This window comes from Coccomyxa subellipsoidea (genome assembly GCF_000258705.1).
Source record: "Coccomyxa subellipsoidea C-169, whole genome shotgun sequence".
Taxonomy (NCBI): Eukaryota; Viridiplantae; Chlorophyta; class Trebouxiophyceae; family Coccomyxaceae; genus Coccomyxa; species Coccomyxa subellipsoidea.
Genome location: NW_005178033.1, coordinates 1710911 through 1732994, shown reverse-complemented (window position 1 = coordinate 1732994; position 22084 = coordinate 1710911). Strand labels below are relative to the sequence as shown.

At 53.6% G+C, this 22084-nt stretch overlaps 6 protein-coding genes across 6 annotated transcripts; 4 read left to right on the top strand and 2 right to left on the bottom strand.

The window, feature by feature from the left end:
- Positions 1–85: 85 nt before the first annotated feature.
- Positions 86–1955, bottom strand: COCSUDRAFT_16559 (hypothetical protein; the record flags this gene model as incomplete). Its single annotated transcript, XM_005646950.1, has 7 exons — positions 86–299; positions 452–714; positions 833–972; positions 1060–1105; positions 1242–1337; positions 1465–1563; positions 1701–1955. The coding sequence occupies 7 exons, from the start codon at positions 1953–1955 to the stop codon at positions 86–88; spliced, it is 1113 nt and encodes a 370-aa protein (XP_005647007.1).
- A 941-nt stretch (positions 1956–2896) lies between these two features.
- Positions 2897–4424, top strand: COCSUDRAFT_66641 (hypothetical protein; the record flags this gene model as incomplete). Its single annotated transcript, XM_005646949.1, has 5 exons — positions 2897–2954; positions 3063–3131; positions 3256–3326; positions 3428–3958; positions 4146–4424. The coding sequence occupies 5 exons, from the start codon at positions 2900–2902 to the stop codon at positions 4422–4424; spliced, it is 1005 nt and encodes a 334-aa protein (XP_005647006.1).
- Positions 4425–6326: 1902 nt separating this feature from the next.
- Positions 6327–11208, top strand: COCSUDRAFT_56144 (hypothetical protein; the record flags this gene model as incomplete). The annotated part of the gene is made up of 12 exons (XM_005646948.1): positions 6327–6425; positions 6645–6738; positions 6916–7034; positions 7257–7718; positions 7939–8077; positions 8403–8550; positions 9023–9154; positions 9289–9548; positions 9742–9841; positions 10018–10246; positions 10423–10833; positions 11014–11208. The coding sequence occupies 12 exons, from the start codon at positions 6327–6329 to the stop codon at positions 11206–11208; spliced, it is 2388 nt and encodes a 795-aa protein (XP_005647005.1).
- Positions 11209–12164: 956 nt separating this feature from the next.
- Positions 12165–15409, bottom strand: COCSUDRAFT_53820 (4-hydroxy-3-methylbut-2-enyl diphosphate reductase; the record flags this gene model as incomplete). Its single annotated transcript, XM_005646947.1, has 8 exons — positions 12165–12503; positions 12812–12925; positions 13212–13388; positions 13560–13772; positions 14088–14267; positions 14399–14536; positions 14702–14883; positions 15391–15409. The coding sequence occupies 8 exons, from the start codon at positions 15407–15409 to the stop codon at positions 12210–12212; spliced, it is 1317 nt and encodes a 438-aa protein (XP_005647004.1). The 3' UTR covers positions 12165–12209.
- A 248-nt stretch (positions 15410–15657) lies between these two features.
- COCSUDRAFT_42760 (topoisomerase) lies at positions 15658–17897 on the top strand (the record flags this gene model as incomplete). The annotated part of the gene is made up of 10 exons (XM_005646946.1): positions 15658–15744; positions 15840–15901; positions 16008–16173; positions 16313–16501; positions 16600–16672; positions 16785–16903; positions 17006–17148; positions 17235–17335; positions 17447–17598; positions 17733–17897. The coding sequence occupies 10 exons, from the start codon at positions 15658–15660 to the stop codon at positions 17895–17897; spliced, it is 1257 nt and encodes a 418-aa protein (XP_005647003.1).
- A 764-nt stretch (positions 17898–18661) lies between these two features.
- COCSUDRAFT_83477 (hypothetical protein) lies at positions 18662–20827 on the top strand (the record flags this gene model as incomplete). The annotated part of the gene is made up of 6 exons (XM_005647007.1): positions 18662–18754; positions 18963–19090; positions 19227–19452; positions 19589–19783; positions 19936–20115; positions 20300–20827. The coding sequence occupies 6 exons, from the start codon at positions 18662–18664 to the stop codon at positions 20825–20827; spliced, it is 1350 nt and encodes a 449-aa protein (XP_005647064.1).
- Between the last annotated feature and the right edge of the window lie 1257 nt (positions 20828–22084).

Sequence of the window (22084 nt, the reverse complement as noted above, 5' to 3'; positions counted from 1 at the left end):
ATTAACTGCACGGCCGCGGCTGATGGCCTACATGGCTCTCTTCCTGCAAAGAGGGATGCCCAAAACCTCATGATCATCTGCACACTTAAAGAAGTGCGCCTGTCGGATGCCTAATTTTTCTACTAGGTTCAATGAGACCAAATTTCTGGATGATGTGCTTGATGCACTCGCTGATGACACCAGCGCTGTCCTTTGCATAGCCTCCGGAAAGAGCCATACAGATAGGAACACCTGCATCATATGCTGCCTGAAAGACCATTTCGTCCCGTTTGGCTACCGCTTCAGCGCTAACGCTACACCTGTGGAACAATGCAGCAGCGTTGATCATGTGGCATGGTGTTTTCATGAGGACTTTTGGCAAGCACATCTTCTGAATTTGAATTCCCTATTGGAATTGTTCTTTCTTGAGATACTCATTCCATTGCAATATGGGGTGGAGAATATTGATTACCTGCCAAGGGGGTCCCCCCTCAGAATATCTGTGCCCGCATTGTACAAGATGATGTCTGGTGCGAACTCCTGAAATGCTGTGTGGAGCCCCTTGCTGAGCATGGACAGGTATTCCTCATCCCCAGTCCCAGACTTCATCGGCAGCTCACAATTGATGGCTGCTTTTGCAGTAGTGTCCCAGGGCCACAGATCCGCGTTATACAGGTCCAAAATGTACAGGTCCTTGTCCCCAAAATGAAGCTTTGTCCGAGCATGCCCGTTGCCCTGGAGAAGAATTCACATGGTGTTTAGCAACATGAGCACTTTGCAAAAACATGTTCCATTCGCGGCGTTGCAAGATTGGCAAAATGTTGTGGCAGAAGGTCAGCTGCTGAGGGCTCACCTGATGTACATCCAAGTCAATCAGCATGGCCTTTTGGACTACATTTCCCGTTTCTCGCCGCAGCTTCCTCAGTGCTAGTGTCCAGTCATCATACACGCACCAGCCGCCACCATTGTCAACAGATGCATGATGCATGCCTCCTGCATGATGAAAAGTTTCCCTATGTCTAGAAGCGCAGCACAAACATGTCTTTTCAAAGGCCTCGTGGGTGCGGTGTCAGGACTTACCACCCAGATTGATTGCCCAACCCCACTCCATTGCCATACCAACTGCCTGAGGCGCACACACAGCAAATCACACCATATAGCTGCCACAAATTAATATCTCACGCATGCTTGTCGGCTCTGGACGCATGAGATCTGCTGCTTCTCTTGTTGCTATTGATGCTAATCATTTTGCTGTGCCTCACCAGCATTGTGCCCCCCACGTGAATCCTCATTGGTCGATTCAATCTGTGCTGCACTACACTGTTGGGCAGGAAACCTATTGCAGCAATCTCTGTGATCTGCGAGATCCATACGATGTTAAGTCAGGACGCCAGAGGACTGGCACATGAATGGACTCACGATCCAGTGTGACTGGCCACGTATTGACCTGCTGGATCATTGCACACATTGTAAGTAGCACATTACCTCGGCCATTTTAGAGCTGGAAGTGTTGATGGACAGCAGATACTCTTCTGAGTGGACATCCCTGAGCACCTGCTGCGTGGCTTCTGGTGGCTGCACTAGCTGCACCAAATGATCGTACACTCAGTCGGGTGCGTCGTATGTACTGCATCGTGGATTAACGAAGCAGGATTTGTTGGTTTTGATAAAATTGGGCAATGCATCAAGGACCGCATGTGATGTTGTGAAAATGGGCATACCTGATCAGGATTTAGGATGCCTGACGCATCCAAATTGTTGACGACTTTTCCGAACTTCCTGCTGTCAAAAGGATGAAATCGTTCCAGCCCAAGGAATCCTATGTTGTAGGCGTCTGCGTAAGCGATCGGCAGCTTCGTGCTTGACCAACCTTCGTAACTGCCCCTGATCCTCTCGGCTAGTTCACGCCGGCTGCATCTGCCAAATTGAGCAGGCCGGCCCCGCGCATCTGCCGATGCAGAGGCAAATATACCCATTAAACAACCATTAGATCTGCTGACGACTGTGTTGACAATGCGCGCGTGCTGCTAATTGAACAATAACAATTTGCGAGACAAAGACTCTCGTTCAAGTCCTAAGTGGTTGTTTTTCTTTCCGAAGGACAAGATAGAGATCCACATAAAAGTTGCACATGCAACTCCAGTCTTGGAAAACCTACAGGGTCCTTCAGGACCTACAGGGTGGATGATTTAATATTTTTTTCCTGGGATCTCTTGAAGTCCGGCCCTTGTAATCGAAGCGGCGACCATGATGAGCTCTTCCCCACTTGCAATATGGCAATGCTCACAATGTAATGCTCAAGTAACGAACCCCCTTATGGGGCCTGAAGCAACCCCCCGTTTTCGGGTTTCACCTAAAATTCAGGGTCCGTCCGAGACGTACAGATTGAGACCCTAATAGCAGAAAGCTGTTCGCTGAACTAAAGAGGGTACTCTATTGCCATAGTATCATTGTCCACGCACGACATCTTGTTGCCGACACCACTTTCGGCGAGAAGGATCTCCTCGGGTGCGCAGGTTCAACCGGCACGTTTCCTTCTCAATGAAACTGAGACATCCGGCTGTTCAGCAATTTTCATATGCTATTGAAATGTCTGTCCCGTATTTGCCGGCACGTCTTCAAATGCTTGCCGACAAGCGTTTTACAATGCTCAAGGCGATATTGGGTTTGACCAAGAAGACACGGGAAATTGCATTCCCCTGGATACTTTGCCAATGATAATGGACATTCATAATCATCAATACAGACTGCAAGGCTTTAGACACATTCTGTCTGACTGTGTTCCAACCCCTGTCATGCAGGGAAAACCCTTCAGAGAGACCAGCCCATGTCTGTCTGTGTGCAAAGGCCGCTTGATGGCCACCGAGCGCCAGACGTAAGTTTTCGAAAAGACTTCGACGCCTACTCTCCAGTCTCTCCGATGTGTTTTGCAAAGTCAACCCTGGGCCAGCTCAACAAACCCGCCCACACGCCAGGTGCAGCCTCTGCTTCAGATTCCGAGAGCAATGCCAATCGCAGTCAGAATGAACATATTTTCTAGATGGCATGTATGGCCTTGCATCACTGGCAGCTGTATGGCACAGGGGTGTCACTGCCTACAGCTGCTGGGGCTTGCGACCGCTCTTCTAGGACAACAGACAGCGATGTGCAAAGTATGCTGCCCTCCTGCTGAGCATCTGTTACTTTTTGCCTCGCTGATTTGCGCAGCTGTGTGCACAAATCAAGGTCTCTCTGCAGGTCGTTCCATGACTAACGTGCATGCTTGCTACGCCGCAGGTGACTCCGACCTGAGCGAACAGAGTCCCACAACCTCAAGGCACAACGCCACCCAGCTTGCAGCTTACAAGGTCTGGGTCTGATTCAACCGGCTATACACTCATTTCCTCTGCCCTGGGGTCAGTGCGGGAGGCCCAAATGGCAGCGACTCAGTCCTTGGTGTGTGTTGCAGGCGTCAGCCCAGTCCCTGCCATGCAGCACATACACCCTGAAGCCAAGCCCGACCCCGTTCAGGGCGCTGTCTGCGTCGGCAAATGCTGTGCCGCCCCTAGCACTGTCCACCGGCATCAGTCCCCCACCAGCCTTCGCACACTGCAGCCTTCCAGTGGAATCTCATCTCCCCGCTGTGGCAGAGGACCTGGTCCTTGCGCCATGGGGCCCAGTACCAGATCGCGCCCAGCATGCGCAGGATCTGCCCTGCCAAGCACCCGCCCCTGTGCTGCTTGAGCGCGGCAGCGACGAGGAGAGTATCTCCACCAGGAGGCAGAAGGAGGGGAGGAGGCCCGGGGTGCTGGCCGTGCTGAAGGGAGTCTGCAGGAGCCTGGTGGGGCTGAGAAAGGAGGAGGTGGGGCCGAGCAAGGAGGCGGCTGCGCTGCCGGTGTCGCGGCTGGACGATGACACTCCGCTGCTGGCCTGGCGCCAGGAGCAGTATGTGCAGTGCCGGCTGCAGGACTCGCCGCAGCTCACTGTGGGCGAAGCCAGGGTGCGCCCCTATCTATCTCCCTATATCCTGTTCTCAAATAACTCTTTGGTCTCTGTCATTTGTCGGCTTTAAAAGTGCATGTCCAGCAGTGTTGTCATGCCTCACAACTTGGTCCTACAAAATGTAAGGACAGATTAGATCTCGCAGTATCAGTGGGTTGAATTGAGTTCTGTGTGTGCATGCGCAGGCTGAGTATCTGCGGCGCAGCTTTGAGCAGAACATACGGCTGATCGGTGTGAGCGCCTCATCATGTGCAGTGCCTGCTGCCCCCATGCAGCATGAACTGCAGGGCGCCCCTTGCCTGTCGTATGAGCTGCTGTCAGAGCTGAGCGCAGAGGAACATCCTGTCCCCTGCCACCCCCTGGAGGACTTGGACACAATTTTGGACGAGGCCTGGTTTTTCGGGTCATTCTCGACGCCGCCTCCTTCCTACGCTGGATCCTGCTGTAGCTCCTGGCATGGATAAGGAAGTGCAGTGGAGGAATACAGCGCAAGCCTGGAACCCGCTCACCCAGATCTTTTGATGGTGGACTGATCAATGATGCATTGCAAATAGCGACACACAAAGCTCTCAGCCTGCTGACTCGTCGCCTTTCAATTGCTGCACAACACTGCCAGGACGGCACTAGTATGGAGCCTGTGAATAGGAATGCATGCATGCCATCGTTGCCGTTGCGAGAGAGGAATTGCAATTCAAGCGTCCAGCCGATCGAAGGATATTCAAACGATTGCGAACGTATGTCCTGGACTGTTTCATTGACGTTGCTTGTCACACTGTGTGTGCCTTTGATCTACGCGTGAGGAGCTCCACAGGAGAGCTTCTGTTGGGTGCGAATTTGTGTAGATGCAGGTGTGGGGCCCCTCAGGGTCCCAGACAAGGTGTGCAGCCTGCACTGGCCAAGGGTCTTCAAACCACCTGGCTCACCTTTGCCAACTTGGAAGCTGACAACCTTGCATATATTGCGAATGAACACTGGCTGTGACGGGGTGCTGTATTGAGAGTTTGTCTCTAGGTTTGTCTTTGTACATGTACGACGTGTTCCTGTGTGCATTTATTTGGGGGTTTCAAGGCGCTGCAGAGCGTGCGCGCACGTTAGTCACTGCATCAATAGTACCTTTCTGTCGAGGAATGAATTGCCAGTGTGGAGAAATGTGTGACATAAAACTGTTGAGTAAACAATGATGCAAACCTTCCAGATTTTGACTGTAAAATACCTGCTGGATATCCATGATCAATCGAACAGAGATATCTCATCGATGCATCTCGGCAGCATGCTGAGGACAGCTGACTGTCCAATTTGGACAGTCCAAATGACCGTCCTGCTCACTGAGAATGGCATTCAACGTTCAACTGCCAGAAGTTGGACCACTACCAACCATGACTCATCCGAGTCGGATGGTAGCATCTTGCATTGAATGATCGTAGTCGCCATTGTGCATGCACTGCCTGCATGCTCATGGCCGGCATATTGGGACCGAGCCTGTCATCATGATCAGGGCAAGTGCCCTGAGCTTTGATGCCTAGGCTGATCTCTGCGCCTGGCAGGGTGCCACTAGCAGCCTGGCTGCCAGCTGCCAATGTGCTGACTCCGAGTCTGAGCTCGGAGCTGCAGCGGTCTTTGAAGAAAATATCTGTAGGAATTTACGGCCGTATTTACGGCCGCGGCCATCACAGACCCACATTTCCAAATGAAAGGATTATGATAATCCATTCACTTTGGCCAGTGCCTTGCACAGTCCACAGTTCCTGTGACAGGACCAGCCTATGCCAAAGCATAGCCACTTTCGCCAGAATAAATCCGGGCAAATTTAAATGATGACCGACTGAAGCTGTCTCCTAATCTGGCTTCCAACATGGAAGTCTTCTTGGGAGCTGTGCATATGTCCTCCAGATCTGCTCTCAAGCACGCACCTTGTCGCAAAGTGTTTGATGCATCTCGTGAGCACATCACGTCCTCCTTGACCGGAGTGGTGCTGCGCTTCGGAACCACTTTCTGACATATACACTCTTCCAAGTATGCACGAACAGGCCATACGAATGCATCTTGCGCAGATACGCTGGTGCGTGTAGCATATTTCGCATCAATCTGGCATGCTGACGCAAAAAGCCATTAGAATGTGGATCTACAAGAGGTCCAACATGAAAAGGGTGTAGTCATAAAAAGGTTGTATATCGTGCGCGCTCCTCGTTATCTCCCGAGATAGCCGTTTACAGTCGTTTGAGATCAAAACAATGGACGCGGACTCGATTACTGGCCCTCACCAGAACCCGTCAGTGCAGAATATGGCCACAGGGGAAATTCTGAAAGAGGGTCGTCATGCTGAACATTTAGCCCCAAAGGGAAGTGCATCAAGCAAAGAGAGCAACATGAATGCTGATCTGGTGGGGACCATAGCAAGGGAAGCTCTTGAAGTGGCAAAGGACCCCCCACCAGAAGTGACTAAGCAGGTCCTCACTGCTGGTCAGGTGGGTATGCACATGATGGCATGATGGGAGAAGTGCACGCTTGCGCATAATAATGTCTGCAACTGGCATGTTGAAGATTTGCAAATAACACCACTGGCCTTCTGCACGGTCAGAAGGCACACATGCAAATGAAAGTGATGATAGGTTTTTGGGGTTGTCCAGAGACGCTTAGCCGGCAAGCTGCGGAAGGAGTTCGAACGACAAACCCTATTGCTGCAGAATATCATTGAGAAGCAGATCTTGCTGACCGGGCAAGATCCCATCAGCAAAGACGAGGCCGCGTCCAAGACAGTGGAGAAAGCCACTGCCAGCGGTACCTTCTTCCAGCTTCCAAGACAATTACCTCACAGCTGTTCAGTCTGATGTCCTTCATTCCCAGCACAATTTCCTGCGGATTGGCAAACATAATCACTACTGAGGTGACAGAATAATGATGCAAAAGGTACACCGATCAAAGCAAATGGCGTGGGCCCACCGGTGGCAGTGACAGGGACATCTCCTGCCGCCAAGACATCGCGGCTGTCCCCAGAGTCTGAGGCGGTGCTGCTGACACTCTTTGGGGTCCAGGACACTCTGGGCAGGGAGGACGCCCAAGTGCTGGCGAATCAGGTGGGCCCATCTCCATCCCTTTTCAATATTCTTTCCTCATCTGCTTCATGTGTCAGTTTGGCTTGTCATTGTGGCCAACAATGGAGAGAAATACCCCCATTAGAAGACTCTGAATCTCCCGGTCTCACCAGGCAGGGGGCAGCCAGGAGGCAGAATACATTATCTCGCACGTATGGTGGGAGCAAATTCAGCTGTGTTGACTGGATGGGGCATGTGCCGCAGGCAGGGTGCTCAGAGTCGCAGGTGCGCGAGTACTTCACCAAGCTGCGCAGCAACGTACGCGCCTTCATGCAGAAACTGCAGCGCAAGGTCTCCGCAGCGGAGGCGCCATCTGCAGCGGCCGACCTCCTCACATCCAGTCCCACAGCACCCCAGCTCCCTCTGTCTGGCAGCAGCGCTCCTGCTGCGCTGGGTGGCACACCAGCCGCCCCGCCGATGCACCCTCAATTCACCCCTCAGTCAGCTGCTCAGTCGGCCCCGGCGCTGTCTGCCACAGCCAACGGGGGTTCCAGCGCAAGTCTGCAGCCGTCAGTGGCGGCCGCCGGGTTCCCTCAGTCGCAGGCGGCCACCCCCGCGCGGCCCGCGGGTGCCGGCCAGCCGCACGCCTCCCCGATGACGGCGACAGACCTCCGGACGATGCTCACAAACGCCGCCTCTGCCTCCTCTGCCTCTGCATCCCTTGCGGTGCGCGCTGCATCATTTTCCGGTGGTTCAAGTGCCGCCGAATGTAAGTTTGAGCCTGGCTGTTCAAGCATTTGTCCTGTCACGGATCAGCAAGGTATACATGCCAGATCAGCTTATTTTGATCATGACTGATCCTTTCGGGGTCTGAAACATTGGTGCCGCTCTGTGGCGTGTCGAGCAACATGGCGCTGATGCAGATTTGGGGATTGCATGTGCGCAGGAGGAGGCTGTGGCTGCTGCGGTGGCAGGCACGTCCATGGTTGAGTTGGAAAGCCTGGATGCGGCCAGGAAGGCTGGCCTGGTTGAGCTGCAGCGGTACCTGGACGAAAATGGCGGCGTAGCCTCTGCCAAACATGCAGGTGCAGCTTTTCTTTTGAACCATGTATCCGAATGCAACCCACCCCACAGAGGGAACAGACTGCATAGACCGGACAGCTGCGAGGCATTCCTCTGCATACAAGGGGGCAATGACTTGTCGGACCCAGCTCACAAGCGGGACATGTCTGCCCGTGTGAGACGCATTGAAAACAAATGGTTGGTGTGCATGTCGCTACTTGGAGACACCATTACTGCCCACAAGCTGGACTGTGAGTCAGAAGAAAGATCTATGTCTTTTGGTGATTATGCTCATATTACGGTATGTCTCCCGGGAGCGATACCGATGACGTGTGGTGCGCATGGCAGGGCCAGTGGCGTTGCTGATGGCGCGGGCGGCGAGTGCAGAGGTGCGCGAGGCGCTGCTGCATGCGCTGATGCGCACGGCCTCGTCGCAGGTTCTGGCGCAGCTGGCCGGCAGCGGCCGCGCTCTTGACACCCTCGACGACTGGGCCGGGTGAACCGCACTCACCTCTCCAAGCTTCCCTCTGGTCCACTGTATTGAACATCATGGGCCCCGGCTGGCGGGATCACCTTTACGCATCCCTGCTATTTATGCTGAAACAGGATGCCCCATCTAGAGGATGCCATATTTCTGATACAAGTACTGAGCACGGTGCCCCTGGTCGATTGGGTCTTGCTTGGATCTGCTGAGTCCAACAAGGGACAGCCTGCAGCTTTTTCGCACATGCACCTTGCCTCTGGCAGGACACATTTGTAATGGCACTTACAACTTTAAAGATCTAGGGTGATGGTAGGATGCTCCTGAGAGGCATAGCCCCTTTGACACTGACAACATTAGGCACTGAAAAAGCTCGGAAAAGGAAATGGGAAAGGCGAGATTTGTGCGGTAGACTTTGAACTGGAGCTGTGTGCATCAGCAAGTCTGCGCATGAAGCAGAAGCATGAGACGGGTGAGTTGTGGGCAGGTGGGCGGAGCAGGACAAGCAGAGCACGGTGCTGCGGCTGCTGCTGAGCGTGCTGCAGCGCCTGCCCGTGCCCATCGCCCTGCTCAAGAACAGCAGCCTGCAGAAGACCATCGGCCGCCTCCAAAAGTACAGGTGTGCCCTCTGCTCATCAGCAAACGCCCCGTGACAATAGATCATGCCCTCCAGATTATATGACTCTCGCCTGATTTTTGCACTACTGTGATTGAAAGGAGTACCTTGCAGTGAACAAGCTCGTGTGCTGGCAGGACGCGCTGCATTGCCACGGCAGCAACAGCTTTATTGTCACACTGGTACCATCTGGAGCAGCCAATATTCCAGGCGGCTGCTGCTCCCATGCGGCCTCCCCCGCCTCCTGTGCGGGTTTCTGCACCTGCTCAGCCGGTCACCACTGGCCACCCAGAGAGCGCCGCGCCGCAATGGCTGGCCTCTGTGCAGCTGCAGGTCTTCAAACCAGGGACGCCCGTCTCTGCTGGGCGCCAACCACCCCAGCAGCTGAGTGCGCCAGGTGGGCCAATCTTTTATTTTCGTTCCTTTAGATTTCATTCTATCACAGTCTGCTTCTTCTCACGGTTATCGTCAATCTTTTCCTGGTGGGAGTTCCAGGGTGAGGGTCCCGGGCATTGCAGCTGAGGTGAAATGCCTGCATTAGATGCATGAATGAAGATGTGCCAAGGGTTGCTGTGCTGTGATGAATGCAGCTCCGGCGCCTGTGCAAATGGCTTTCCAGCAGAGCCACGGTCAGGCGGAGCTGCTGAAGCCATCAAACACATTCTACCGCGGCATGGCCGGCAGACTGGGGTGTGTACTCTCCTCATCTACTCACTTCTCTGGTGTGTGCAAAGCTGTCTGGCTCTGACAATGCAGACCCTCGCCTTCAAGTGCCTCAGCCCTTCCCTGTGTACAAATTACTTTCATATATAATAGAAATTTCTAAGATTCACAGCAAGTCTGACGGCCCTTGTGCTGTTGTGCAGGAGCTTGGACAAGTCAGAACAGGCCCAGTCTCCCAGGAAGGTCTTGTCAGCAGACGAGATTGTGAGGGCCAAGGAGAAGGAGCGCAGCCGGCTGGCGGGCGCTGCCGGGCTGAGCGGCCGGCCCGGGCCGTCCAAGAGCTCGCGTCTGGACAACAACTCTCTACTGGATGTCGCCGCCAAGCGCCGAGCAAACCTCCGCCCCAGTAGCCCTCACCTTCTGCCCTCCCAGGTGTGTGGGCCTGCAGCCTCCTGAACAGTCTTCCACAAGCTGGCCTGCAGCTTTGTGCAACAGCGTGATACCCTGCCTAGAGCATGTGAAGGTGCAGGAGATCCAGAGGGGATTGTGCACTTGCTTGCTGTGCATGATGATTGAATGAGCCATGATGTTTCTGTGGTGCTGTGCAGGGGCGCACTCCGCATGCAGTGCCGCCCGCCCATCAGCAGGGGCTTGTTGGCAACCCACAGCAGCCACAGCTGCAGCAGCAGCCGTGGCAGTTGCCGCAGCAGCCGCAGTTGCAGCGGCAGCCTGGACACATGCCGCACGCCGGCGCCAGTGCGCAGCCACAGCTGCCGGCCGCGAGCCACCACTCGCCTGTTGCATTGTCGCGCGCCGTGCAGTACCGGCCGCCCCAGCAGCCCCAGCAGGCCGCGCAGGGACCTGCGCAGCAGCCGCAGCCGCGGCAGGAGGCACCTGAGTGGAGGCCGAACGTGGCGTGGACGGCCCCGCAATCCGTGCAGGCGTTGCAGCGGGAGCGGCCGGGCAGCGGGGAGGAGAGCGAGGAGGCCGCCACGCAGCGCGCTTGCAACATGCAGCAGGTGATCTTTAATACCATCTCAGCAGCCGCGCCAGCATTCTTTTTCCTTCCAGATGATGGGCAATTTCTTGCTGCAGAACAATGGCCGCCATACATACTCTCCGAGCCATGCCTGTGTGACATCCTAGCAAATGGATGGTAGAAGGACATGCTTGGACTGACAGCTTGTTTTGTGGTGCAGCCTGGGGTCTCTTACAGAGCGCCAGAGCTCATTCCAGCAAGTCCGGCCGAACCAGAGGGAGGTGGGCAGGATGTGGGTGCAGGCAAGCCGGCCAAGCTTGTCCCCATACTGCCCACCGATCTAATTGAGCAAGCACAGCAGCTGCAGGCCTTGCAAGATGCAGGCTTTCCTGTGGATTTGCTGCTGGGCTTGTGATCATGCGACATTGGATGTGGAAACTGGAATAAATGTCTTCATAAACAGTGGAGCCGGTCTTTCCTGCAGCTGTGTTCAAGAAAGCAGTCCTGGCGTATGCATAGAGTCTTCCATTTGAAGGTTCAAATAATGTGCCGCAAGCTTGTCAGTGAAGAAGCAAGCTGCATGGCTGCTTCCATGAGGGCAGCCATCGCTTTTGACCTACAATGACATCTTGGAAGAGTACATGATTTTATCGATGTAATGTGATAGGATTGCATGTGTGAATTGCATTCCCGCTGTACAGGCCTCATTCGAGCGCTAAATTAAATATAATGAAGATCTGTCTTCAAACCTCCACACTCTGCCGCACGGGTTTTAGGAAGCTCGCTAGCACTCAGCGGATGTACTGTTTCCCTGGCCCTGCCACGGATGTCCTCACCTCACATTAGGGAGCGTTAAATACATGCGGCTTGAGCAGACCCTCCTACACCTAAGTCCAAACATGCAAACCAATGGAGCCCTAAGACGACGAAGCCCTTACGGCTCATCACCCCTCGTAAAGGGGTTTTTGTGTTTAGGGAGAAGGCCTTGAATGTGGTCTCTTTTGATCAGTCTTGTGTGGCTAAATATATAGTGAATTTTCTTCTCTGTCCCTCTATTATTTGATCAGATCGTTCGCTTGGATTGCATTCCAACAGATGACATCACAGTGCAAGGTTACATGGGCAGTGCACGGCGTGAACTGCACAAATCTCATGGTACAACCTTGTGTATATTAATCAATCAATGATGCTCTTGCCCCACACCAGATGGTGATCGTAAAAAAATCCTAGCAGGACTGCCATCATGATGACCATCACCTAATGTCACAGTGTGATGCGCACAATCGTCATAAAATCATCTGCACATCCTATAAATGCCCACTCGGTCCATCAAAAGTCTTCATTGCCGCACAACGTGAGTCCACCACTCCTCGAACCTGCAACCGGCTCCGTGCCACGCATTTCTAGTGACGCCGCTCAGTGCTCTGGCCGCGAGGGCGGCGTGAGGGCGGCCTCCATGGACAGCTGCGCGATGCCCGAGAAGGATGGGTCCTTGATCCTGAACAGCTTGTCCAGGACCTCCTCAACTGCGCGGTCCGGTGTGGATGCGCCGGAGGTGACGCCCACTGTGATCGGTCCATCGCGCAGCCAGGGCTGCGTCTCCACGAGCTCGCCATGCGCCAACTTGTGGGTGATCTTGTTGTGCTCCACATCCACGCACGCCGCTGAATTGACCCAGAAGGACGGCACGCCCGCCATCTCCGGAATCTCCTGCGCGTACACAGACCAGCTGATGGTAAATGGCCTCCTCTCGAGTCACAGCACAGCCAGGCATGCCATCGTTTCGGCAAGGCAGATGGCAAAACAAAATGATTGCAGACCAGCGGGCGTGGACCTTAGCGCCTCATGATAAACATCCCCAATGACTTCTAGTGTGAATACTCCCACTCTGCTCTCTCAAGAGCAGTACGTCAAGCTGCTCTCAGCTTCCCACAGAGATTGTGTGCACAGGAACAGGTTGCATCTGTGAAACAGTGCGTGATTTGCAACTGTGCAGCGCTTTGCAGCAAGGCGCGCACCTGCAGGTGGGAAGTGTTGGAGGAGTTGAAGCCGCCCACAACCAGCATGAAGTCCACGCGCTCGGCAGGGTCGCTCTGCTTCTGCACCAGCTCTGTCACCGCATCTTGCCGCTCCTGCAATCAGACAGATGAGTAATCAGATTTTCTCCAAACAGGGCAACCTGCTGCATTTGGGGGCCATGCACCATCCAATCCAGCCATGCACTGGACAGAGGGTTGCAAGAAGTCTCTGTGATGGCATGCAGCATTAGTGCTGCAGTGTAATAACACACAATACAGCAGGGTGACTCACGGCAGAGCAGGAGAGGAGGAACATGCGAAGACAAGCAGGACAGGGCATCCAAGAGATCCAGTCTGCAGCATGCAGGACATGCACAGCGAGCAAGGGAGAGGAGCCTGCCTGTGTGGCGTCGCAGATGGTGTCCAGGACCATGTAGTGGTCCTTCAGCTCGGCCGGCCCATACTTCTGCATCATAGTCTTCTCCAGCATCTTGCCGATGGTCAGCGTCTCGTCGCGCAGCATGGTCGTCTGGTTGGCCAGTCCGATGCGCAGCAGATCCCTGTCAGGGTCAAAGCCCTGCACACAAGCACCATTCAACTTAGATCCCCACAATCAACTTCAACGCAAAGCCATGAAGATTGCACTTGAAAAAATGCACGGAGTGCTCCTGACGTTTCCAATCAAACATGTGCGCAATGTGAGCCTCCTGCGTGCAGAAGCGGCACAGCGCCAAGAGCATGCACGCACCTCAGACATAGCATTTGAGAACTTTGCAAGGAACTCCTCCCTGTCTCCGCCGTTGAGGATGTAGTCCACGACATACTGCGTCTCTGGGATGTCCCTCACGATGAGGTAGGTGGTGGCGAATGAGGCGGTGGCGATGGTCTCCTCGTGCGAGTACTTGCCGTGAATGATGGAGGTGTGCTGCTTGCGCGCCTGGTTGTCCACGGCGCTCCACACCTGCGCGGATGCCTGCCTTAGGACGGCGTTGTGTGGCGTTGTCGTGCATGTCCACGCGCTTAGATCCGCAGGACAGCAAAGTGATTTCTGCTGCTTATAATTCCATCCAAGGTGGCTCCCTGGCCGCAGCGCCTTCCAAGAGAGCTGCTATGGGTGGATCATGTGCTGCCCAGAAGCTCTGCTATAAAAGTTGTGCAATACCCAGAGTCATGGAGTGGGAGCACAGGCAGCAGAAGCGAAGCTTGACAGAGCCCTGCTCACAATATGGTCGCCCCAGAGCTCGTGTTATAAAGTCAGGTGGTAAGATCCAAGTACCTTGGCCACCCAGGGGCAGGTAGTGTCCACGATCTGGACGCCCTTGTCGCTGAGCATCTTCATTTCCTGCCAGCTGGCGCCAAACGCCGGCAGAATGACGACGTCCTCCCCCTTGATCCCTGAGAAGTCCTTCCCCTTGCCCACGTCCTCAATGATGTTCACCTCCATCTCTTTCAACCGCTGATCATGGCACACCGTCTTGTTAGCCCCTCATACAAGGACTTGAGCCTTGCAGAAAGGAAAGCAGGGCCAGCTCTGCACAAGTGCTTTATAGTAAGATCAGTACATTGACCCTGGTCGGGGCGACATGCCTGGTTGACAGCGGGGTTGTGAATAATCTCGTTGGTAACATGCAGCTTGGAGTTGGGGTACTGCTTGCGGGCCTCGTACGCCATCTGCACAGCCCTCTCCACGCCCCAGCAGTAACCATATGCCTTCGCAAGCTTCACCTTCACATCCTGCTACCACCGACACTCCCCAAAATTACTTCATCTCTCACTTGAATTAACAGAGACACTCTACTGATGCAACCCGACATGATGACTTACTAATTGACAGGTGATCTCAGACGGGCATGACAAGCTGCAAAGGTGATAGATGTGTTCTGAACGCACCCCTTCCTGCCATAGATTTCCATTGGCGCGCATGCGAGCCACAAGGCCTGTCGAGGAGTAGCCCACTCCATGCTCCTCCATGAGAGCCAGGCTCTCGGCGTCGTCCATGGGCTTCCTGACGTATCTTCCAGTTTTGTTGAGAGAACGTCTGAAGGCACGGCCATCAAGCTGAACGACAGGTGCTCCAGCCCCAGACCCATTGCCTGAGCTGGATGCCCTTTGGACCAAGTCTTCAGCAGTTTCAGTGCCAGCTGCACCACAAATATTAAGTATTCGAGTGCACATATTGATATCTTGCACATGCCCAGGCATTTTGCTTTCTTTGACAGAGAAGAGAGTATCCCAGTCCCTGTTAAAAGATTCAGGAAGAGGAGACTCCCGATCGAGACTCTCGATCCAATTTTATACATGAAACAATAAATCTCACCTGCATTGCATACTGCTTTCAAGGCATTGCGATTCTGCCTTGGAGGGCCCCCAAAAGCTGATAGAGCTCTCTGACTAGAACTTGAACGGGTAGGCAAGCGCCCCGAGAATGAGGCACCGCATCCGTTTGAATACAAGGACGACTGCATGGTCGCTTATCTTTACACAAAGCTTCTCATTGTGTCTCTGCGAGTTGATCAACGTCCAGGATTCTGCTCGAGGGAAATGAAGTTACTGGAGCATGGCGCCAAATTTGGTCGCACATGTGCGGGTCACCTGCATTGCACCTGCTGCCACCGAGAAAATGCCCAAGAACTGCCCCCCTTCTTGTCGCCGATTGAAAATGAGAGAGTATAGCTCGTTTTAAAGATAACAAGTTTGCTCAAGGATTCACCAGGCAACATTTCCTTGCGGAAAGTTCCCAGTCCGCTTGACATCATATCACACGATGCCCAACTTGAACGCCTATCCATGATCTTGTGACACATGGTAATCGTGTTGATGGAACCAAGTTTGAACTAGAAGCAAAGATGTCCAAGGTTGTGGGGAAAAAGCGCCCTCTAACAACCGATGAGAAGGCAGCAGAAGCAGCGAAACGACAAATAAAGAGCGCTGAGGTATCTGTGGCATGCATGGATTAGTATGATCGAAAATATATATTTTTCACTCAGCACATTTACGTATGTTGACAAGTTTGCTGTGGTCCCAACAGGAAGTGCTCCAGCATGTGAAAAAGCTCACCAAGCTCATAGAGCGTGAGCCTCGGATTGCAAAGTACGCTTCGAGAAAGTTCAGTTGCATATTACTCGTTCGCAACGCTTAATTCCTGATCCTGATGCGTGCTGCTCACCAAGAGGAAATATATCCTCTGTTGTTGCAGGAGTTTGGCTGCCCTTGATCTACCACAAGCCTGCAGAGAAGTCGTGGACAAAGGTGCCTCTGCTGTCTTGGATGAGATTGAGGCAGCCATCTACATGGTGGCCTCATCCATCTTGCGGGGAGAGGGCTTCTCGTATGACATACCGTCACGGGCAAAGGGGAATCAGGTCTGCCCTCATATATGCACTGTAATCACTATTTCTATTGTGATGTGGATACAATCCTTGCCTTCAAATCACATCCCATCAAAGCAATCTTTGCACGACTGCTTGGCTTTCCTAAGACACACCATGCATGCATGCGCAGCTCTATGTTCCGGAGCTGGACCGCATAGTGCTGAAGGACAGCACGTCACAGCGCCCTTTTGCCAGCACGGCCACCTGCCGCAAGGCCGTCTTCACAACGCGCGTGCTGGGGCTCGTGCATGAGCTGTGCATGAAGCAGATCCACGTCACCAAGCGTGACCTGTTCTACACAGATGTCAAGCTGTTCGAGGTATGCATTTCAGCCAAATGGTGCATCATGCTGTCCACGGGGTTTGCTGGCAATACTTAACGATTCAATATTTTTGCCTGAAATTCGTCGATCTACAGGACCAAGGCAACTCTGACGCGATACTGGATGATGTGGCATGCTTCCTTGGGTGCACAAGGTCCAGCCTGCATGGTAAGTCGCCAGTATTATTCGGGGAGATGCTGAGGAACTGCTGGTTCAGAAGTCACCTCCTGTGTGATCGATCAACTTACGGATAGTGAAAGGCAAAGTTGTTGGTGGGCAGTGGTTGCCTCCGAGAAAGGTGTTGTGGTGGGACGCCTAACATACAGGGAGGATGGTGATCTGATCGACTGTCAGCGGATGGGCGTGGGTGGCAAAGCCATTCCGCCCAATGTGGACAAGGTACTTTACAACATGTGCCTTCACCTTACTGTCAATGCCACTCACTGCAGCTCCCTCATTATAATTAAGACCTGTCTGAGGACTGACAATGATTGCTGCCAGGTGACCGACATCCAGAGCGATGCGCTCTTCATACTCCTGGTGGAGAAGGATGCAGCATTCATGCGCCTGGCAGAAGATCGATTCTACAATACCTACCCTTGCATCATCTTGACCGCAAAGGGCCAGCCAGATGTCGCTTCAAGGTGTGTGCTGCTGGTTCTTCTGCATTAATCACTTTCATCAAAGTGCGTTCATGCATTATGCGCATTTAACAGTTTTGTGGTTGCAGGCTCTTTTTGAGGAAGCTCAGAGACACATTGCGCATTCCTGTGCTGGCGCTTGTCGACTCTGACCCTTACGGCTTGAAGATCCTGTCAGTGTACATGAAGGGTGTGTCCCTGCTTTCTGAACACCACTTGTGTGCTCAGCACAGCATTATTCTGCGAAGATTTTCCGTTGAATGGGGCCCTATTCACCCTTCTGATTGTGTGTGTTCCACAGGGAGCATGAACATGTCGTATGACAGCTCCAATCTGACCACCCCTGACATCAAGTGGCTTGGAGTGCGCCCATCAGATCTGGATCGCTTCAATATCCCGCAGCAGTGCCGCCTGCCTATGACAGATGAAGATATCAGGACCGGCAAGAGACTGGTGGGTTTGCTTCTCTGATCAACCATGACTGACTTTAAGCCCAATTTATCACACCAACAGGGTGGCCTCTGCGCTGCCTGATAGCACTCTCTGCATATGATAACTGACATCAGTGCATGTGTGTCTTTTTGCAGCTTGAGGAGGACTTCATTCAGGCGAATGCTGAGTGGGTGAAAGAGCTGGAAATCATGATTGCCAGTAAAGTCAAGGCAGAAATCCAGGCTCTGTCCTCCTTTGGATTTCAGTATCTGTCACAAGTCTACCTGCCGCTCAAGTTGCAAGAAGGGGACTGGATCTGATATGTGAACCTTTCACACCATCAATCGCCTTTGGAGCAAAAAATTGTAAAAGACGAATGAACATCTGCAAGCTTATGCAATTTTCCACTGGTTCTAGTAACGTGCATGTCAGCACGACGTGACGCGGCTCGTGATTGGTTTCCTTTCACTTTCATCATCAACACAATTTGTCCAATTGTATGGTTCATGACCTTGCAGGAATGTCTGTGGTAAGACCTGCTGCTGCCTTCATGCAACTCTGAAGTATTTTTTAGATGGACTGCACCAGCAGAACAAGCGGGGTTGCGTCCACCTCGGGCAGACCTGCCAATCAGGGGCAGGTTCGCAATGTTGGAGCAGCACTGAGGTTGCATAATAAATTGCCTATTGCATCGAGCCGCAGATGCGCTCGGTTAAGGCAAGTAGTGAGCCCAGGCAGATTAGCTGGAAAGGATGCCCAGCAATTGCGTCCATGGATTGCATCCAAGGTGCAGAGCGTGGCATCAGCAGAGGTGCAATTAGACGCAAAGCCCGATAAAAAGCACAGCATAGCCTGGAAAACGGAATATGATGGCCTCATTATCGGGCTTGCAGTTCCAGCACTTGGTTCCATCCTTCTGGACCCCATCATGAGCCTTGTAGACACAGGTGTGCTGCCCGAAAAGCCATTTGCACACAAGCAAGTGATTCGCGTTGAGATCTCAAGAGTCACTCGCGCTGTCTGTCCAGCTTTTGTTGGGCGCCTGGGAGCTGCACAGCTTGGAGCAGTGGGCCTCAGCACGATCATGTTCAACTTCTGTGGGATGCTGTTCAACTTCCTGGTCGTGGTCACGACCCCCCTTGTTGCCGCCGCAGTCGCACAGAACGATTTCGAGAAGGTCAGCGAATTTTCACTCTAATTGCATGGCGTTGTGTTTGCTTTCTCCAAGTTGGGTGTCAGCGGCTTTGGATGAATTTGCAGCAATGTTACAACACAGAGCTGGATTGCAGGCATCTAGAACGACAGCTCAGGGATTGTGGATTGCACTATTCTTTGGGACGGTGACAGGCTTGTCCATATACCATGGCGCACCATATCTCCTCCAGAAGATGGGGGCTGCACCGGAGGTGGCCGTGCATGCCTTGGCCTATCTGCGCTGCAGGGCGGTGGCGTGCCCTGCCCTACTCGGCCTGTTTGTGGCTACAGGCAGCTTCCGTGGCTTTCAGGATACAAAGTGAGCAGCTCTCCTCCGCACACCCCCCACAATTTGGCGTGATGCATTTGCAACTTGTCATTCCACTGAGAGGACAAACTGTGGCAGGATGGCTGTGACAGCTGCACGCACTCACCCCCACTGCTGCTCCTTGCAGGACTCCCCTGTACTCTGCGGTGCTGTCCAATGTGGCGAATTTCCTGATGGACATCCTGTTCATCTTTGGGCTGGGCTGGGGTGTGGCTGGCGCTGCGCTGGCCACGTCTGTGTCACAGTATGTGGGCGTGGGGGCCATGCTCTTCCTGCTGCACCGCAAGCGCATCCTCAATTTTGCCGACATGCTCCGCATCCCCTCCATTGGCGATGTCGCTCCCCTGCTCCGGGTAAATTTCCCTTCCCTCTGCTCCATGCTGTGTGCAAGATAGGGCACTGGATGCTGGAAAGATGGGTGCTGAGATCTCGTTTGTGCACAGCGATATATAGGACACTGACATGCATCTGTGCATGTCTGCGATGCAGGCCGGGCTTGCAGTGTCTCTACGCAACATCAGCACGATGGGCGTGATTCTGTATGGCACCACAATGGTGAGCACCATGGGCACGGCAACGCTGGCCGCCCATGAGATATCGCGCCAGGTCTTCATCTTCTCCATCCAGTTCTTCTCCTGCCTGGACGTCACGGCCCAGAGCCTTGTGGCCTCTCAGCTAGGCAAGGTAGGAGCCCGCCAATCCGATTGTTATCAAACGTTTACTGCAAGGTGCATGCACCAATGACAGGTGTCTACTGGACATTGGGTGTAATCTGCTGATGTAGCATTGGACTGATTCCCTGCTATGCTGACCGCATCCTTACTTGTCTTCCGCAGAATAAGCGCAGCACAGCACGGGCGGTGCTACTTCGGATCTTGCAGATTGCTCTGGGCCTCAGCTTCACGCTGATGGCCGCGCTGACCTTGGGGAGGAGTGCCATTCCCAGGGTGTTCACCAGTGACCTGGAGGTCATCGCAGTCACCCAGAGAGTGATGCCTCTCCTGGCATTCTTCATGGTAAGCAGCGCCCCCGTGAGACAGCCCCATTCACTGCTGAAGCAGTTTGGTTGGTAATCCGGATTCAGTAATGACCATGATAATTAGTGGACCGCAAGTTGTATTGGCAATGCCTTTTTTGGAACACTGCATACTGGCATGCTTGCATCTCAGCCTGATAAAATTCGGTCTGCTCTGTGCGCAGCCCTTTGACGCGGCGGCTGCAGTGATGGACGGCGGGCTTCTAGGCGCGTCAGAGACAGCGTATGCCTCGCGCGCGACGCTTGTCGTGGCCGGCTGCGTGTACGGCCTGCTGTCAGTGGTGCCGCGCATGTACCCCGGCCTCTTTGGCGTATGGCTGTCCCTCAAGGGGCTCAGCGTCGGCCGCACCCTGGCCGCCAGCTACCGCCTGGCTTCCGCCAGGTCCCCCCTCAGCAAAGAGGTCGCTGGCAGCTCGCATGCGCAGGCTGTGCCTGAGCGATCTGCAGCCGGAGCAGCTGCGAGTGGCGCGGCTTTCACGGGGCAGTGTGATCAGCACTTGCAGCAGGACGCGAGCAGCGGTGCAGGAGTGCATGGGGAGCTTCTTGCGGCCCAGGAATACTTGCAGGATGGGAGCGCAGTTGGCGATGAGCAGATCCATAGCGTGAGCAGCAACAACATCGTGGCAGGGAAGATCCCGAGGGAGCAGGGGTCTCTGGAGGTCCCGACAGAAAAGGCGCAGGATGTTGGATAGGATCGTGGATGCATGCATTGAAGAGTTCGCATTTGAGAGTCATTGCCTATGTTGGGCTGCATTTCCGTGAGTGTCTTTTACACTGTGAGTGTTCTGTAAGTGTCCTGGTCCCTTATAAAATTTCATGGAGATGTCATTCTCCACCCCCAAGTCCATGTCATCTTTCATCGTGAGGCACAATGCAATGGCTGTTCATGTACGGATCTAGATGGCAAGCTGAACTACTGGCCGAGTGAAAGCAACGCGGGTCTACAGAATTACCAGTAATGTATGGTAAGATGGTAATCAGACCCCGCAGCTGAGTGCAGATCAGCCGATGTCCTGACCAGCCTGGGATTCTGGTGCGCAAAAGAACAGCGAATCCGATGGCGAACTATTATCATGAAGCTCGTGCTCAGGTCAAAAAGCTTAAGACTATGTCAGAAGATAAAAGGAGAAAGTCTGAAAGGGCAGCAGAACAGGCCATTGTCGAGGTAAACGCTCGTTTCTCAGGTGCTTGGGGGGGATTTCCCTCACACTATGGACAACATGCGTCTGTAACTTCCATAAAATTAGGGTTGAAGCCCCATTTACTGCGCATGCAGGCCGAAGACCCACTCCATGCCCTCAGAATAGATGGTCGTGCCATCAAGTTGCACCGCAATCAGGACGCCTATGCAGCAGCAGAAACGCTTGCCAGCATGATCCCATGGAATGGTGACACGGAGAAGATGATCGATCGGTTCGATGGCAGAGCGCTGTTGGACTTCTACAAAGAGCCTGACCCCCGCACCCAACACCAGAAAAGTGAAGCTGAACGAGAATTGGATGAGGTACAGATAGCATGAATGTAGTCCACCAACACAGATGGGAGCAAATATACTTGCCTGGCTTGAAGCTATTCAAGCAATATTCACACTCCTGCCTGTGCTGCAGCTGGTGAATTTTGAGGCGTTCAGAGACTTGGTGAAAATGCTCCAACTCGGCATCAGTGAGGAGACAGCCATCCTGCTGGCGGAGGATGAGAACCTGGAGCAGCGGGCCTCAGCAAAAAGTACAGCCGTGGGGCAGCTCAACCTGCAGAGCGGACAGTCCAAGGGACCCCAACCGCCCTCTCTGGCCCCAGCTGGTCTGTCCGCGCACTTGCCTCTAGCATGCCATGTCATGTCCGTGAGTGGCACGTTGAAGCAAGATGTAAATTCCCTTCTCTGCGCAGCTTGATTGGGTGTGTATGCACTAAGAAATGCTGTGATTGTTTCTGCTGAATGCTGCCATTCA